At 38.6% G+C, this 17866-nt stretch overlaps 1 protein-coding gene across 3 annotated transcripts in view; it reads right to left on the bottom strand.

The window, feature by feature from the left end:
• The window catches only part of LOC308665192 (uncharacterized protein), a 375212-nt gene that overhangs the window by 87811 nt on the left and 269535 nt on the right, over nucleotides 1-17866 (bottom strand). Inside the window, exon 5 of one of the 3 annotated variants that reach the window (XM_081322902.1) lies at nucleotides 1532-1605. The exons of the other annotated variants lie outside the window; for them this stretch is intronic. Coding sequence (XP_081179028.1) covers nucleotides 1581-1605 — 25 coding nt within the window. The 3' untranslated portion in view covers nucleotides 1532-1580. Of the gene's footprint in view, nucleotides 1-1531; nucleotides 1606-17866 lie in introns of those variants that run through there. 3 annotated transcript variants of the gene reach the window in all.

Below are 17866 nucleotides of genomic sequence, written 5' to 3' on the forward strand. Positions count from 1 at the left end.
CAAAGGGAAGATAATTACAAGGCAGATTTCAGCTCAGAATTATTACAGGAAGTCTTTGACTTACAGCCATTCATTTCACATGTTCAAAGTTACAACAGCACTAAAAAAAAGGGACTTACAACCAGTCCTCGGATTTACAACCATTGTGGCATTCCCATGGTCACGTGATCAAGATAAGGTAACCTTTATTGTCATTTTTTTACTGTGAGCACACCAGCACACATTAAAAATAAAACTATGTTGCCTGCTCCTAAAGTATATATCTACCTATACACATACATAACACACACACACACACTAATCACTGTCCATTTTTAATACATAGTGGAAAGAGGAAACTTTAGAGTTCACAAGGTTGATACTCTATGGAAGAAAACTGTGACTGAATCTGGATGTTCTGCTTTGGATAGCACAAAGCCTCCTCCCAGAAGGTAAGAAGGAAAAACAGGTTGTGAAGAGGATGTGTAGCGTCCCAGACAATCTTTCAGACCCTGCTCAAGCATTGCTTATATGCTATGTCCTGGATGGAAGGGCGGGAACTGCCAATACTCTTTTCAGCCATCCTCACCACTCTCTGCACCGCCTTCCTGTCCGAAGCAGTAATGCTTCCAAACCAGACAGTAATGTCATATGACTTGATCGTCCTTCTATAGAAAGTGGTAAGGACAAGGCGCTGCATTTTCCAAAATTTGGGCACTTGGCAACAGGCATGTATTTATGACAGTTGCAGCATCCAGGGTCATGCTACATTGCCATTTGGAACCTTCCCAGCTGTCCTCTCACTAGCAAAGTCAATGGGGGAAAATGGATTCACTTAACCACATGATAGACAGCAACTGCACCGATTTGTTTAGCTACCATGGCAAACAAAGTTGTAAAATTGGATGCAACTCACTTAAAACTGTCTTGTTTAACAATGGAAATTCTGGTCCCGATTCTAGTTGTAAGCTGTGGACCAGCTTTATTGAACAAATAAATCTCACTAGGCATTGGGCAGATTTTCATAACAAAAATTAGAAGATGCAAAGAAACGTCTACGGGTAGACAGTTTATGTAAAAACCATCCAAAGCACCTGGAATTTCTTGTTTTAAAAATCACAGAATTCTGGATGTCTCTATAGAAAAGGCAATTCCAAGACATTTAACAGAGTCACACCTGATTTTTATGATTTTTTCTGCCATGGTTGTTAAGCGAATTACTGAAGTTATTAAATGAATCATGCAGTTATTAAGTGAATCTGGCTTTCCCATTGACTTTGTTTTCCCGAACCTGGCTGGGAAGGTCAGAAATGGCAATTGGATTTGAAAAATAAAGCAGATTGTAGCACTGAGAGTTGTCCAAGTCTTTGCAGCCCAGATCTGGAAGCCTTAATGAAGTGTTATAAAATAGTGCTACTTTAAAAGCACAAATTATAGTGCAGATCACATTTAAGCAAGAGCAAGGAGAGTTTTTAATTGATTTTTTTCATTGGATTTATTGATTTCTTTTTAATGGCCTTGTCCAGTTTCCATATCTGACTCCATTCACGTTGGGAGTTATCCTCTGGCATTCCATGCAAAGCTAAGTGGAACCGTCAAGCTCAAAAGTGGTTTCTCCTTGCCTTCCTGGTTTGATAAAAAAAATATAATTGAGTTAATGTTACTGTTTACTTTAGACATACAAGCTAGTATAGTTTAGCTATCATTGCAGAAGGTAGTTGATTATTCAAGCGAAGTGGTGGAGGTTTTACTCCAGTCACCTACTTCTGTATTTTTGATACATTTGTCATTTCACAGGTCAGTTTTTAAGCTCTTATTTCTTTCATTCTCCATCCTTCCCTTGGAATTGTAAAACTCTGCATCTTTTGGACCTCATGATTAAAATCTTCAGGGTGTTTGTGCTCATTTCAGATAAACTGACTGCCTGCAATTGAGCAACTACTATGACCTTTACACAGATGGCTTTCTGGTGCTGAGGCTATGCCTGCTTATGATGGAGGAGGCCAGCTGAAAAAGCTGCGCTACAGGGAGTGGAGGGGTGGGGTAGAATAATTGATCGATCTATCGTCCAATATAGAATACTTGAAATCCATTTTTGCTAGACACAATAGCAGCTAGCGAATTAGTAAATGGAAGTTGGAATGGAGGAGACCTGATAGTCATCTGCCCATAGGTTACACTCAGCTTTACAACTCCTGAAGATGGTTTTCAGAGGGTTCATATAGATTGCAAACAATATATAGGTGGTCCTTGGTTAACAACCACTTATTTAACGAACATTTAAACTTCCAATAGTGCTCAGCAAGTAGTACTTATGACTGGCCCTCACATCGTGTCCACAATGATAGTATATGGTTGCCATTTGTGACTTACTTTGCCGGCTTCCGACAAGCAAAATCAATGATGTCACACTTTACAACTGTGTCATTAGTGAAAGCAACTCTAATCCCAATTGCCGACATAAACCAAGGACTACCTGTGGTAGGGTTGCAGTAGAATTTAATGAGTAATACCGAATCTACTGATTTGATTAAATAGTTATAGACAAGACTCAAAATGCAGAATTATTAGAATGATTATAGTAAAATAAGATCTAATGCAACAGGTCAGCTTTCTGATTGAATCCCTTCTAGAAGAGGGGTTACATAAAGCTACATTATTGCCCCGTTGTTAGTTGATTTCTATATAACAATTCCATGGTTGATCATCTAACTTAAAAAGAATTTCATTCTTCAGATATGTCAGGGATACACACAGCTACCATATGTAATGATACTGTGATTCTATCACTCTCATTGATGAGTCTATAGAGGGCCCTTCAGTCTTTTAATATATCTTCTGCAGGAAGCAACAGCTATAGTTAAGCTGCACTAAAGCCCAACTCACGGTATTATCAAGAGGACATAGAAAACTTGACCTGATTCATTATTAGGGGGATATTCAAGCAGGTGGTTTATTTTAAGCATGTCTGCCTTGTTGTAGGCCTGGGTATAGCATAGAAGTGTATTGGTTACTTACTAGATGATCTGTTAAAGGAGCACAATTTGGTACCATTTCTATGTCAGTGTTCCTGGATCTTTACCCTCTGCCATGGTATCTCCCTGTATTGCTTGAAAGTATTGGTGGCTGGAGGCCACTTCTACCTTGAGTCAGATTCCAAAAGGTTGTCTTAGGGGTTTGGGGCCTTACATCACAATCCTTGAGTTGGGATGTGTGTGTGTGTGATTTGCAAAGTCCCATTCTGCTCTTATTTACAATCTATATGAAGTCTCTGAGAGTCATCATCAAAAATTGTAGTATATAAGCAAATGTCAAGTCCCTTTTGTCTTCCCATCTTCATCATCTTTGGTAGACGGCTTTCTTTGCTAGATTGCAGACCACATGAGATATTACAGGGTAAAACAGGAAACATCTATTTTTAGCTGCAATTGATTTACCAGCTACATCCCTTCCTGGAAGAGTCTGATCTGGCCTGTGGTTATCCATGCTATTGTTATTTCTCAATTAGATTATTGTAATATAGTCCATAAGGGGATGCTCTTAAAAGAAACTTGGAAATTGAAGCAGATCCAAAATATGGGGATCAAGCTTCTGTTGAATGCTTCTGCTGAGAACTTATGAAATCTGTTCTGGCAAAGCTCCCTTGGCCCATGGATTCCCAAATCAAATGACAGAGGCCATTCAGATTTACGCAGGTGATTGTCCTAACCTTAGGAAAAACCAGCAGAGTATAATAGTGTTTTGCAATAGCTGTACAAGACTATTGTGGAAGGAGAAGTAACTGCCCACAGCCTCAGAATATGTGTTGCTTCACACGAGCACAGGAGTCACCAAACCCTGGGCCATGGCCAACTACGGGGTCGTGGTCTATTCAAAACCAGGCCATACAAGGGGTGGCCTGGCATGCACACACACGCATATAACTCGACTTATGTGAGCAGCAGGCTGGCGCATGCACACATAGCTCAACTTGCACAAGTCAAGCTGCTTGGGCATGTGCGTGCATGCTGCCCCACTGTTCACACAGCCGTTCCCCTCTTCCTTCCACCAGGCTGCCAAGCCACAAAAGTTGGGGATTGCTGATGTAGCAAACTGCTTTGACAAATACACACCACAGCAAAATCAATTTAAATTTCCTCCTTGTTAGTGGAATCTATACAGACCTTAGGTTCCTACTTATCAATTATAGAAGATTCATGGGATGTCCACATATAGGTGAACAAGGCCTAAATGACCTGTAGATGTCTTCCATACCATTCGGGTGGCATTGCACATGTCAACACTGCAATGAACCTGGCCGAAGCCATTTTGTTTTGTTTTTGGTTGCCATAGGACTTGGAAGGGACATGGGTGATTTTAATGTTAACCTAAACAATATTTTGTCCCGTGGGAACCAAGTTCATTGCTGCCTGGGAATTTGGTGGGCTGAGCCTTCCGTTAGAAAGCCCGCCAAAGTATTCTACTGGGGAACATAGTTGATTACATAATGCTGAGGTGGGAAGTTCAACTTTGTAACATTGTAACACTTTGCAGGGAACTCCAGACTTGGTTTCACTTTTGACTGTGCCGATACTTTGTAACCAATAAACATGTTCTTTAAGGAAACCTCCAGCCTTGAAGTTCTGCTTTTACTGGTCTCATCTATCGGAACCATGACAGCATGATTGTTAAGTAAACAACCAGAAGATTAAAATTATTGAAGACATAAAAAGGGCACTTGACATTTCTGCTCATTAACTAGCTGATGAGTTTAACTCATTTGGCATTAGTTTATTTATCGTCAGCACATTGTCCCATGTATCTTGTCAACACAATGAACCCCATTCCAACATCATCTTGAGCTCTGTTGATAGCTCATGTCAGTCGGAAGGAAATGGGTGGGCTCCATCAGTGGCCAGTGTCACTTCATGTGTGTCATATAGAGCTTCTGCCCAAAGAGGTCCAACTGCTTTGATATTGCAGGACTAGCATTTTGTGCACCAGAACAGTCAGATAGAAAAACCCATATAAATTTCCCATCCTCATCTGAAAAGAACTTCAATCTTCAACAACTGATGCAAAGCCCAATTTTTCTGAACAACTCTTGGGATGGGGTGGCATATTAATGTATGTAATAAATAAATAATTTGGCAACTTCCAAATTATTATTTATTTAACAATAAAACAAATTAAGGATGATGATTTAGAGAAACACAGAATTTCTTAGAGCTGCCATCTGGAAACCAGTTTTAATCTATGCATATAGTGGCTATTTTCAAAAAAGCAGCTTACTGTAGAGGTCACCATATGCAATGTGCCTTTAATGTGGTGTCTAGCTCTTTTATTCTTTTGTCATTTGTGACCATATGCAAACAACTGACTAATTCTATGGTGTGATTTATATCACAGTAAACAACCTTTCACAGCAGAGACTGCGGATTCTCTTCTCGCACTTATATGTGTGTGTGTGCATACATAACAACCTGCTATCCATCCTTCCTTCCTTCCTTCCTTCCTTCCTTCCTTCCTTCCTTCCTTCCTTCCTTCCTTCCTTCCTTCCTTCCTTCCTTCCTTCCTTCCTTCCAATATTTTGGGGAATTATTAGAAGTTTTAACTTTAATTAATGTTTTAAACCATTGTTAAAATCCTTAAAACAAAAGAAAACCATGCCATATGGACTGGAGTATTATGCCAACGAAACCTGATGGTTGTCCACTCTTTTTTGTACATAAATGTTGGTAACACATGTTGACAACAGCCAGATGGGGTTGTTGTTATTATTGCTATTATTATTTATTCTACTGGTATACTGCTAAATGAAGAAAAATTGACAGCAGTTTACAAAGCACTCAATTAAAACATCCATGCTAAAAAATTAAGAAATCAATTATTTCTATATAAATGACAATATCTGAAATAATAATAACAGCCAATGGATAAAATTAAATAATACAGGCACAAAAACAAAAAGAAAACAAATAATTAATTTTAAAATAAAATAGATAAGATGTTATCAGTCAATTTATCTCCAACACTCTATGGACAAATTTTATTTTAAGTAACTTCTGGAATGTTCAATATATATTCTTAAATGTCTTTCTTGGTAGGCTGTAATGTACCCAATTTTCTGTTAAGAGGTGCACATAATTTAATTGCTTGAATTAATTTAGTTTGAGACCCTTGGGGTTCCTGAACATTTTGAAACAACTTCACATTCACATAGTCTAAAAGAATAATTGTGGATCTAAAGTCTATGGCTTATCATCAGTCTTTGAGACTACTCCTATATTTTTTTCAATCTATTTTTTTCAGTTTATTTTATCTCATCAGGGTTTTCTGCCCCCTCTCTCATTTGTTATAGAATTTATGTAAGAATTTGGTCACTGACAATAATAAAAGTTATGGTTGTGGTTGTTACAATTACAGTTACTGAATTCACCAATTTTGTCAAGTTGTGGAATCCCAAGATCCTCTTTTTAAACAATGTTTAATTACTTATGTTGCAACATTTAGACTGCACAAAGTCACAGCTATATCACCCAATGTCTACATCTTCCTTTCAGACAAGAATCATTTGCTATATTATATGCTGAAGAAATTCTGTTTTTACCCTAAATATAATGGCAACCAGTAAGTCATGGATTACTACCCCTTCATGGATTACTGCCTTGTCGTGGCGAAGGGGCTTGCGTAATTCAATGAAGCTATGAGCTATGCCGTGCAGGGCCACCCAAGACGGACAGGTCATAGCGGAGAGTTCTGACAAAACGTGATCCACTGGAGAAGGAAATGGCAAACCACTCCAGTATCTTTGCCATGAAAACCCTATGGACAGTACCAAAAGGCAAAACGATATGACGCTGGAAGATGAGCCCCTCAGGTCGGAAGGCGTCCAATATGCTACTGGGGAAGAGCAGAGGGCTAGTACTAGTAGCGCCAGAAAGAATGAAGCGACTGGGCCAAAGCCGAAAGGACGCTCAGCTGTGGATGTGTCTGGTGGTGAAAGGAAAGTCCGATGCTGTAAAGATTTTTTCTCCATAGGAACCTGGAATGTAAGATCCATGAATCAAGGAAAGCTGGACGTGGTCAAACAAGAGATGATAAGACTAAACATCGACATCTTAGGTATCAGCGAACTAAAATGGACAGGAATGGGTGAATTTAATTCAGATGACCATCAGGTATACTACTGCGGGCAAGAATCCCTCAGAAGAAATGGAGTAGCCTTCATAGTCAATAAAAGAATAGGAAAAGCAATACTGGGATACAATCCTCAAAATGACAGAATGATCTCAGTTCGAATCCAAGGCAAACCATTCAATATCACAGTAGTCCAAGTCTATGCCCCAACCACCGGTGCTGAAGAGGATGAAATTGACCGGTTCTATGAAGCCCTACAGCACCTTATAGAACTAACACCCAAAAATGATGTCCTTATCATCATGGGGGATTGGAATGCTAAAGTAGGAAGCCAAAAGATAACTGGAATAACAGGCAAGTTTGGCCTTGGAGTACAAAATGAAGCAGGGCACAGGCTGATAGAATTTTGTCAAGAGAATACGATGGTCATAGCAAACACTCTTTTCCAACAACCCAAGAGACGGCTTTACACATGGACATCACCAGACGGTCAACACAGAAATCAGATTGACTATATGCTCTGCAGCCAAAGATGGAGAAGCTCTATACAGTCAGTAAAAACAAGACCAGGAGCTGACTGTGGCTCAGACCATGAGCTTCTTGTTGAAAAGTTTAGGCTTAAATTAAAGAAAGTAGGGAAAAGCGCTAGGCCAGTCAGGTATGAACTAAATCATATCCCTGTTGAATATACAGTAGAGGTGACAAATAGATTTAAGGAATTAGATCTGATAGACAGAGTGCCTGAAGAACTATGGACAGAGGTTCGCAACATTGTACAAGAGGTAGCAACCAAAACCATCCCAAAGAAAAAGAAATGCAAGAAAGCAAAATGGCTGTCTGAGGAAGCTTTGCAAATAGCTGAGGAAAGGAGGGAAGCGAAAGGCAAGGGAGAAAAAGAAAGATATGCCCAATTAAATGCAGAATTCCAAAGAATAGCTAGAAGAGATAAGAATGCCTTCTTAAATGAACAATGCAAAGAAATAGAAGAAAACAATAGAATAGGGAGGACCAGAGATCTTTTCAAGAAAATTGGAGAGATGAAAGGAACGTTTCATGCAAAAATGGACATGATAAAGGACCAAAATGGCAGGGACCTAACAGAGGCAGAAGGGATTAAGAAGAGGTGGCAAAATTACACAGAAGAACTATACAAGAATGAGCTTAACGTCCCTGATAATCACAATGAGGTGGTCACTGACCTCGAGCCAGACATCCTAGAATGTGAAGTGAAGTGGGCCTTAGAAAAGCTGAGCAACAACAAAGCTAGTGGAGGTGACAGTATTCCAGCTGAGCTATTCAAAATCTTAAAAGACGATGCAGTAAAAGTGCTACTCAATTTGCCAGCAAATTTGGAAAACTCAACAGTGGCCACAGGATTGGAAAAGATCAGTTTACATTCCAATTCCAAAGAAAGGCAGTGCCAAAGAATGTTCAAACTATCGCACCATTGCACTCATTTCTCATGCTAGTAAAGTTATGCTTAAAATTCTACAAGCTAGACTCCAGCAGTATGTGGATCGAGAACTACCAGAAGTACAGGCAGGATTTCGAAGAGGCAGAGGAACTAGAGATCAAATTGCTAACATACGCTGGATCATGGAGAAAGCTAGAGAGTTCCAGAAAAACATCTACTTCTGCTTCATTGACTATGCTAAAGCCTTTGATTGTGTGGATCATAACAAACTCTGGCAAGTCCTTAAAGAGATGGGCATACCAGACCATCTTATTTGTCTCTTGAGAAATCTAAGAAGCAACAGTGAGAACTGGACACGGAACCACTGATTGGTTCAAAATTGGGAAAGGAGTCCGGCAAGGCTGTATACTGTCGCCTTGCCTATTTAACTTATATGCAGAGCACATCATGAGAAAGGCAGGGCTAGATGAATCAAAAGTTGGAATTAAGATTGCCGGAAGAAACATCAACAACCTAAGATATGCAGATGATACCACTCTAATGGCAGAAAGTGAAGAAGAACTAAAGAGCCTCTTGTTGCGGGTGAAGAAGGAGAGTGCAAAAGTTGGGTTGAAACTAAACATTAAGAAAACCAAGATCATGGCATCTGGCCCTCTCAATTCCTGGCAAATAGATGGGGAAGAAATGGAGGTAGTGACAGATTTTATTTTCCTGGGCTCCAAGATCACTGCAGATGGGGACTGTAGCCAAGAAATTAAAAGACGCTTGCTCCTTGGGAGGAAAGCCATGGCAAATCTAGACAGCACACTAAAAAGCAGAGACATCACCCTGTCAACAAAAGTGCGTATAGTCAAAGCTATGGTCTTCCCAGTTGCAATGTATGGCAGTGAAAGTTGGACCATAAGAAAGGCTGAGCGCCAAAGAATTGAGGCCTTTGAACTATGGTGCTGGAGAAGACTCCTTCGAGTCCCTTGGACTGCAAGGCGATCAAACCGGTCAGTCCTAGAGGAGATCAACCCTGACTGCTCTTTAGAAGGCCAGATCCTGAAGCTAAAACTCAAATACTTTGGCCACCTAATGAGAAGGAAGGACTCACTGGAGAAGAGCCTCATGCTGGGAAAGATTGAGGGCAATAGAAGAAGGGGACGACAGAGAATGAGGTGGCTGGATGGAGTCACTGAAGCAGTAGGTGTGAGCCTAGATGGACTCCAGAAGATGGTAGAGGACAGGAAGGCCTGGAGGAACATTGTCCATAGGGTCGCGATGGGTCGGACACGACTTCGCAACTAACAACAACAACAACAGTAAGTCAAAGGCATTTGTACTGATGTTTCAGTCTTGCAGAAAGTGTCCATAACTGAATGAAGTGTCTCTGGATGACTATCCTATTTTGCTGTTAGTGCAACATTCCCAACATTCCTTCCTATACAGGTGAAACTCGAAAAATTAGAATATCATGCAAAAGTTCATTTATTTCAGTAATGCAACTTAAAAAGGTTAATGTAATCATTTTAATTGTTTTTAATTTTTGTAATTTGCTGTATTGTTTTTAAAAACCTTGTGAACCGCCCTGAGTCCTACGGGAGAAGGGCGGTATATAAGTCTAATAAAATAAATAAATAAATAAATAAAAAGGGAAACTAATATATGAGATAGACTCATTACATGCAAAGCAAGATAGTTCAAGCTGTGATTTGTCATAATTGTGATGATTATGGCGTACAGCTCATGAAAACCCCAAATCCACAATCTCAGAAAATTAGAATATTGTGAAAAGGTGCAATATTCTAGGCTCAAAGTGTCCCACTCTAATCAGCTAATTAAGCCATAACACCTGCAAAGGGTTCCTGAGCCTTTAAATGGACTCCCAGTCTGGTTCAGTAGGAATCACAATCATGGGGAAGACTGCTGACCTGACAGTTGTGCAGAAAACTATCATTGACACCCTCCATAAGGAGGGAAAGCCTCAAAAGGTAATTGCAAAAGAAGTTGGATGTTCCCAAAGTGCTGTATCAAAGCACATTAATAGAAAGTTATGTAGAAAGGAAAAGTGTTAAAGAAAAAGGTGCACAAGCAGCAGGGATGACCGCAGCCTGCAGAGGATTGTCAGGAAAAGGCCATTCAAAAGTGTTGGGGACTTTCACAAGGAGTGGACTGAGGCTGGAGTCAGTGCATCAAGAGCTACCACACACAGACGGATCCTGGACATGGGCTTCAAATGTCGTATTCCTCTTGTCAAGCCGCTCCTGAACAACAAACAACGTCAGAAGCGTCTTACCTAGGCTAAAGAAAAACAGACCTGGTCTGTTACTCAGTGGTCCAAAGTCCTCTTTTCTGATGAGAGCAACTTTTGCATCTCATTTGGAAACCAAGGACCCAGAGTCTGGAGGAAGAATGGAGAGGCACACACTGCAAGATGCTTGAAGTCCAGTGTGAAGTTTCCACAGTCTGTGTTGATTTGGGGAGCCATGTCATCTGCTGGTGTTGGTCCACTGTGCTTCATTAAGTCCAAGGTCAACGCAGCCGTCTACCAGGAGATTTTGGAGCACTTCACGCTTCCTTCCACAGATGAGCTTTATGGGGATGCTGACTTCATTTTCCAGCAGGACTTGGCACCTGCCCACACTGCCAAAAGCACCAAAACCTGGTTCAATGACCGTGGGATTACTGTGCTTGATTGGCCAGCAAACTCGCCTGACCTGAACCCCATAGAGAATCTATGGGGCATTGCCAAGAGAAAGATGAGAGACATGAGATCGAACAATGCAGAAGAGCTGAAGGCCACTATTGAAGCATCCTGGTCTTCCATAACACTTCAGCAGTGCCACAGGCTGATAGCTTCCATGCCACGCCGCATTGAGGCAGTAATTGCTGCAAAAGGGGCCCAAACCAAGTACTGAGTACATATGCATGCTTATACTTTTCAGAGGTCCGATATTGTTCTATGTACACTCCTTGTTTTATTGATTGCATGTAATATTCTAATTTTCTGAGATTGTGGATTTGGGGTTTTCATGAGCTGTACACCATAATCATCACAATTATGACAAATCACGGCTTGAACTATCTTGCTTTGCATGTAATGAGTCTATCTCACATATTAGTTTCCCCTTTTAAGTTGCATTACTGAAATAAATGAACTTTTGCACGATATTCTAATTTTTCGAGTTTCACCTGTATATGCTAGGAAGCAGCTCAGGTTAGATCATTTCACTGAATACTTTTTTTTACATTGGTCAACTCCTAGGATTGTGTTTGGATCGGGAATTCTTGATTACCCATATAGCATGGAAGCCTCCTTTTAATATGTACTATACTGGCAAGAATTTCTGGGTATATCATGCAAACATGTAGCCTGGAAAAGCCTTGGTAAGTGCAGATTGAGATTGGCATACCTTGCTATATATAATTAAGATTCAAGTTAAGAGAGGTAGACAGAGAAGGAGATAAGATCAAATTAAGGCTCTGTTGCCCTGTTTTAATGGCTCCTCCGTGTTGAAGAGCTAGGCTGTTTTTTTGTTGCTTTCCTAGTCTCTGTTCACCATAATGAAGGTATTTTTCCAATTCTGATGGAAGATTCTGCTATTTATCAAATCCATCTTCTAATGTGTGCAAATAAAAGGGTCTCTATTTCACCCACAGGAGAATAAGATACAGCCAGCAAAAACAAGAGGCATGGCTAGGTTTCATGCTAGAATTAAGGATATGAAAAAAGAGGAAACAAATACATTAGGAAAATTACTGCCAGGGTAAGTTATTCAGGTTAGATTGTCCAGGGAGAAAGTTAATATGTTCCCTAGCCATTAAAGAAAGCTTTCCATGACAGTGCTGCCATTCATGAAAGGCTTCTATGGTGCCAATAGCAAAGATCTTATGGCATTCTCATTTAATTTAATGAGAATGCTGTGGGGCCCTCATATTTCATGCCTTGAGATCACAGCACTATGCACTATACATCTTATTAATCAGCATATACAAATGCTGTTTGTATAAACCAACCCTGACTGTTAATTACAGATCCTGTTCGTTGAAATTTTGCATCTTTTTTTCTTTTTTTTGGCCTGGCAAGTTTTTTCACTAGGAAAAAATAACTGCGATGCTTCTGCGTTAAATAAAGTTTAAACTTTCAATCAAAGTTATCCTGCCTTTCCCATCACTTTCAAGGTGGCTCATATGATGTACCTGACCGTTGAACATACATTGGAAGGAGCCAAATCTCAATAAGAAGCCCTCTTCAATTTGGCCTGCTCAACGCACAAAGTTTGAGCAGATGTTTATGGTGAGTTACCGAGTGCCAAATACTTTTGAAAGTACTTAATTATATTAGTTTAAGGACAGTGTACCTGGCACAGAAGCTGAATGCCTGGAGTGTGATCATCACAAAGAGGACGTGTGTGTTACATTAGGATGCACCCCTTCATCAGTCTTGCCAATTACATCCCACCTTCTCTTACAAAGAGGTCTGGGTAGTTTTTACACACGTCCTCATGTAAAGAAAATATGAGGCTAGGGCAGGGGTGGGCAACCTTGGCTCTTTTATGACTTGTGGACTTCAACTCCCAGAATTCCTGAGCCATCCATCCTGAGTCATAAAAGAGCCAAGGTTGTCTACCCCTGGGCTAGGGACAGGTGAGAAAGAAGAAAAAGGGAAGAAGTTTTGAGGCTGACAGTTCTGGTTTCTAATCACAGTGAAGAATTTTACAATTCTATCATAGGTGTCTGTTTTTTCTTCAGAAAAGATATTGAAGTAATATATCGTAGAATAAATGTTGTGTCCTTTGCCAGTTCTTTCTCCCAGGACCAGGAATATTAAAGAGTTTCAACATAAGCTATGAGATCTGAGGGGGTGTATTGCAGTATTTGATGATTGCTTATCACTTCCTCCTCTCAAATTTGAAGATTTTGCTTCCAGAAAAATAAGTAGGCAAATTAGTAAATAAACCACACCTGTCTTTTTGACTGATACTTAACTGAATACCTCTAGTGTCATTTTCATAATTAACTCCAAAACCATATAGGAGTACATTTCTTTTAGAAATCCCTACATTCCAGTCTTCTTTGCAAAACCCTCCAAAGTTACCAACGAACATATTCACCTGAAACCTGTTGCATATGCACCCATCAGAAGGCACAGGTTGCTTACAAATCTATGAAGAAATAAAATTATGGATAGCCCTCGACTTAACGAAGGCAATTTAGCCCAACATTTCTATTGCTAAGTGAGGCATTTGTTAAGCGAGTTTGCTCCATTTTACAACCTTTCTTGCCACGGTTATTAAGTGAATCACTGCAGTTATTAAGCTAGTGTCATGGTTGTTAAGTGAACCTGGCTGCCCCATGGACTTTGCTTGTCAGAAGGTCACAAAAAGAGTTCACGTGACCCCATCGCTTCTCGGCCTTTTGGCTAAGATCAAGTGTAGTATCTGTTCTTATCAGTTTAATATCTGATATGAAGAATTTACAAGAGATATTAAGTGAACCGTTGAAAGACGTTTCTAATGGACCTTTATTAGAAGCTAAAATGCCAATGACGTGGATTGAAGCAAATATTACTTTAATACCGAAAGAAGATTCGGATTTGACCCAGATTAAGAACTATAGACCGATCTCATTGCTCAATGTGGATTATAAAATTTTTACTTCAATAATGGCGGAGAGATTGAAAAAATATTTAGTTGAATTTATACACCCAGATCAAAATGGCTTTTTACCAAAGAGACAAATTAAAAATAACTTAAGAGTGATAATAGATGTATTAGAATACTATGAGCTACATCCAGGGAAACAAATTGCATTAATATTCTTAGACGCTCAAAAGGCATTTGATAATCTTTCATGGCAATTTATGATTTATCAATTACAAATAATGGACTTTGGACAGGATTTTATAAATATGGTAAAAACAATATATAACAAACAAACAGGCAAAGTGATTGTGAATGGAGATTGTACTGAGAGCTTTGAAATAAGGAAAGGCACAAGGTAAGGATGCCCTTTATCCCCTCTGTTATTCATTTTCACTTTGGAAGTTTTAAATCGAAATATAAGACAAGATACAGAAATTAGAGGTTTGGGGATAAAGGGTGAAACATATAAGTTACAAGCATTTGCTGATGATTTAGTATTTATTTTGGAAGAACCCTTGGAGATGATCCCAAAATTGTGGGAGAAGATAGAACAATATGGAGAAATAGCGGGACTAAAAATAAATAAAGAAAAAACTAAGATAATAGTTAAGAATCTTACGGATAAGCAAAAAAGCCAATTGTTAGAAGCAACAGAGGTACAGACAGTGAAAAAGGTTAAATATTTGGGTATATATTTATCAGCCAAATGCTCAACAATAAAAGAAGACAATTATACAAGGCTATTGAAACAAATAAAGCTAGACTTGGAAAAATGGAAGAATTTTCAATTGTCATTACTAGGAAGAATTGCTACAGTTAAAATGAATATATTGCCTAAGATTTTATTTTAATTTCAAACAATTCCGATAAAACTTGGGAAAAAATTCTTCCAAGAGTTGAATTCATTAATTTCGAAGTTTGTATGGCAAGGAAAGAAAGCTAGAATAAAGATGAAAATGTTGCAAGATGCTAAGGAAAATGGAGGCTTTGGCCTACCCGAGTGGGCTTTGTATTATCAAGCATCTGTATTAACATGGGTGAAAGAATGGATAATGCTTAGGAATAAAAGTTTGTTATATTTGGAGGGACATGACTTACAATTTTTGTGGTATGGGAAAAACAAAATTCATAAGTATTTTCAAAATCATTGTATTAGAAATGCTTTGATAACAGTATGGGAAAAAATTAAAACTAAAATATATGTAAAAATTCCAGGGTGGTTATCAATGACGGAAGCTTTCTCACACCCAAATTTGTTAGATTTTGAAAAAACTTGGGCATATAGAGATATTTTGAATACTGATGGGACATTAAAATCGAAACAAGAGCTGGAAAATCAGGGCACCAACATGTCATGCTGGGCATTGTTACAAATACAAAATAGATATGAAAAAGATGTGAAACTGTACAGGTTTTATAAAGAACAAACTGTATTTGATAAGATATTGTTAACTTATGATGAGAAATTAAGAAAATGTATAATTTTTTGTTAATTTTAGAGATGGAAAGTGAACAAACTAAAGAGACAATGACAAGGTGGGTGAAAAACTTTGGTTATAATATAGAATTAGAAAAATGGCAAAAATATGGGAGAGAAATTATAAATTGACAATGTCAACTGTGTATAAAGAAAATTTATATAAAATGTTTTATAGATGGCACTTGCCACCAGCAAGATTAGCAAAAATGTTTAAAAATGTGTCAGATAAATGTTGGAAATGTAAACATAATTCAGGTACGTACTATCATATCTGGTGGACATGTGACAAAGTAAAGGCCTATTGGAAAAAAATACATGCTTGGTTAGAAAAAATATTAGGAGAACATGTAGTATTTAATCCTGAATTTTTTTTATTAGGTATAATACCAGAAAAGATTAATAAGCAAAATTTGTATTTGGTTCTACATATTACAACGGCAGCAAGAATAATCTATGCGCAATGTTGGAAGAATGAACGAATACCATCAGAGGAAGAAGTAATTAAAAAAATACTGGAATGCGCTGAGATGGACAGACTAACTATGAGGCTGAAAGACAAAGAAGAAACAGAATATTACCAAAGCTGGAATTTATTCTACAAATGGTTAGAGGAGAGAACCAAAGAGTAGGACTTGATTATGTATTAGCGTTTTATGAACCCAGATCACACGCTGATTGAAAAATTAACATATGTATGTAGAGGGAAAAAAAACAATAAAAAGCTTACTATATATAAAAAAGAGTTCACGTGACCCTGGGGCACTGCCACCATTGTATATATGAGTCAGTTGCCAAGTGTCTGGATTTTGATCACGTGACTATGGGGGAATGCTGCACTGGTGAAAAACGGTCACAAGTCACTTTTTTCAATGCTGTTATAATTTTGAACGGTCACGAAATGAACTGTTGTAAGTCAAAGTTTACCTGTACTGGAAGTTTCCCCCCCCCCTTCCAATAAAATAAAAGTACCCAGCACACTGTTTGTATCAATTTCTCCCAAACTGGGCAAATTTCATCTCCTCATATAACACAGTGAAAAGGGGGTAGGGTAATTATAAAAGTTTCCCCGTTTCTGGGGACAGTCAGCGGGAAGTAGTGGGCTTTGGACGTCTGAATGGAGATTTGGATTCAGTCTGCAAAGCCAAGAAGAAGTCTCCCGAAGGGATCCCAGGGGAATTGGGCTGGTTTTTTTTTAAAATCAGAAAATTGTGATTCAAGCTGAAGGTTGCTATTGTTAAAGGCTGCTCAACAGTGGCACAAACTGTTTTGGGATATGGCGACTCACCCATGCTGAAGGTATTTAAACGCTGACTCGCCCTTTTAAAGACATTGAGTTAATAAAGGCAATATTGGAGGATTGGTGTTGTCCATTATTGCCTCTGTGTTGTTATTTGTACAACAGCAACATTATTACAGCAATTAACAGAAGACATGCCAATGCTCGTGGCTATACTACAGTTCAACAATTACTATGTTATAAGATAACTTATTCATACTTCATAATTATGAAATACATAGATATCCCTAAAGAGTAATCAGTTCAAGGCTGGACCTTCAGTTCCAGAAGACATGCATGTCTTTATTTTGTTCGTAGGAAATTGGATGTTCGCAAAGTCAAGCATTTTCTCATTATGCAGCCTATGCATTTTTACTCAGAAGTAAATGAGTAAATGGGACTTTTTAAGAAACAGGCATGTAAGATGCAAGCTACTAAGTTTTCTATCAAGAACTGAGACATTGATTTACGGAACACAATTCACATGTTCTCCAAATGCTGCTTCTAAATGACCTCCTTGAATAAATGCCAGATGAAACTTTCATGTGACAATATACAATTCTCATACATGGAATGATATAAGCTGCAGGGAAATCACCTGAAGACTAAATCCACTAATGACCTAGATATTACACTTTAATTTATTGATAACGAAATAATCAGAGGTTTTTTTACAGGCTTCTAAAGCCCCGACAATTGTGTATTGTGCACTTCAGCATGCACGCTGACACAAACAAAAACAATAATAACATCTTAAATGTAGTTAGGAACACAATTGAGAACATCTGTATAGTAAGCAGAAATAAATTAGAAATACTGAAGTGTTTTGTAGCTGTGAAATTGAAGAATATAAAAAAAAATTACTGACAGCACCTGGATTAAGCAGTTATAAATAATGGATAAAGGGAAAAATCACATTACCCCCTGTGTAAATTCTTCCTCCTCTGAAATATATTTTATGAATGTAGAAT

Source organism: Vipera berus, assembly GCF_964194415.1.
Source record: "Vipera berus genome assembly, chromosome: 3".
Taxonomy (NCBI): Eukaryota; Metazoa; Chordata; class Lepidosauria; order Squamata; family Viperidae; genus Vipera; species Vipera berus.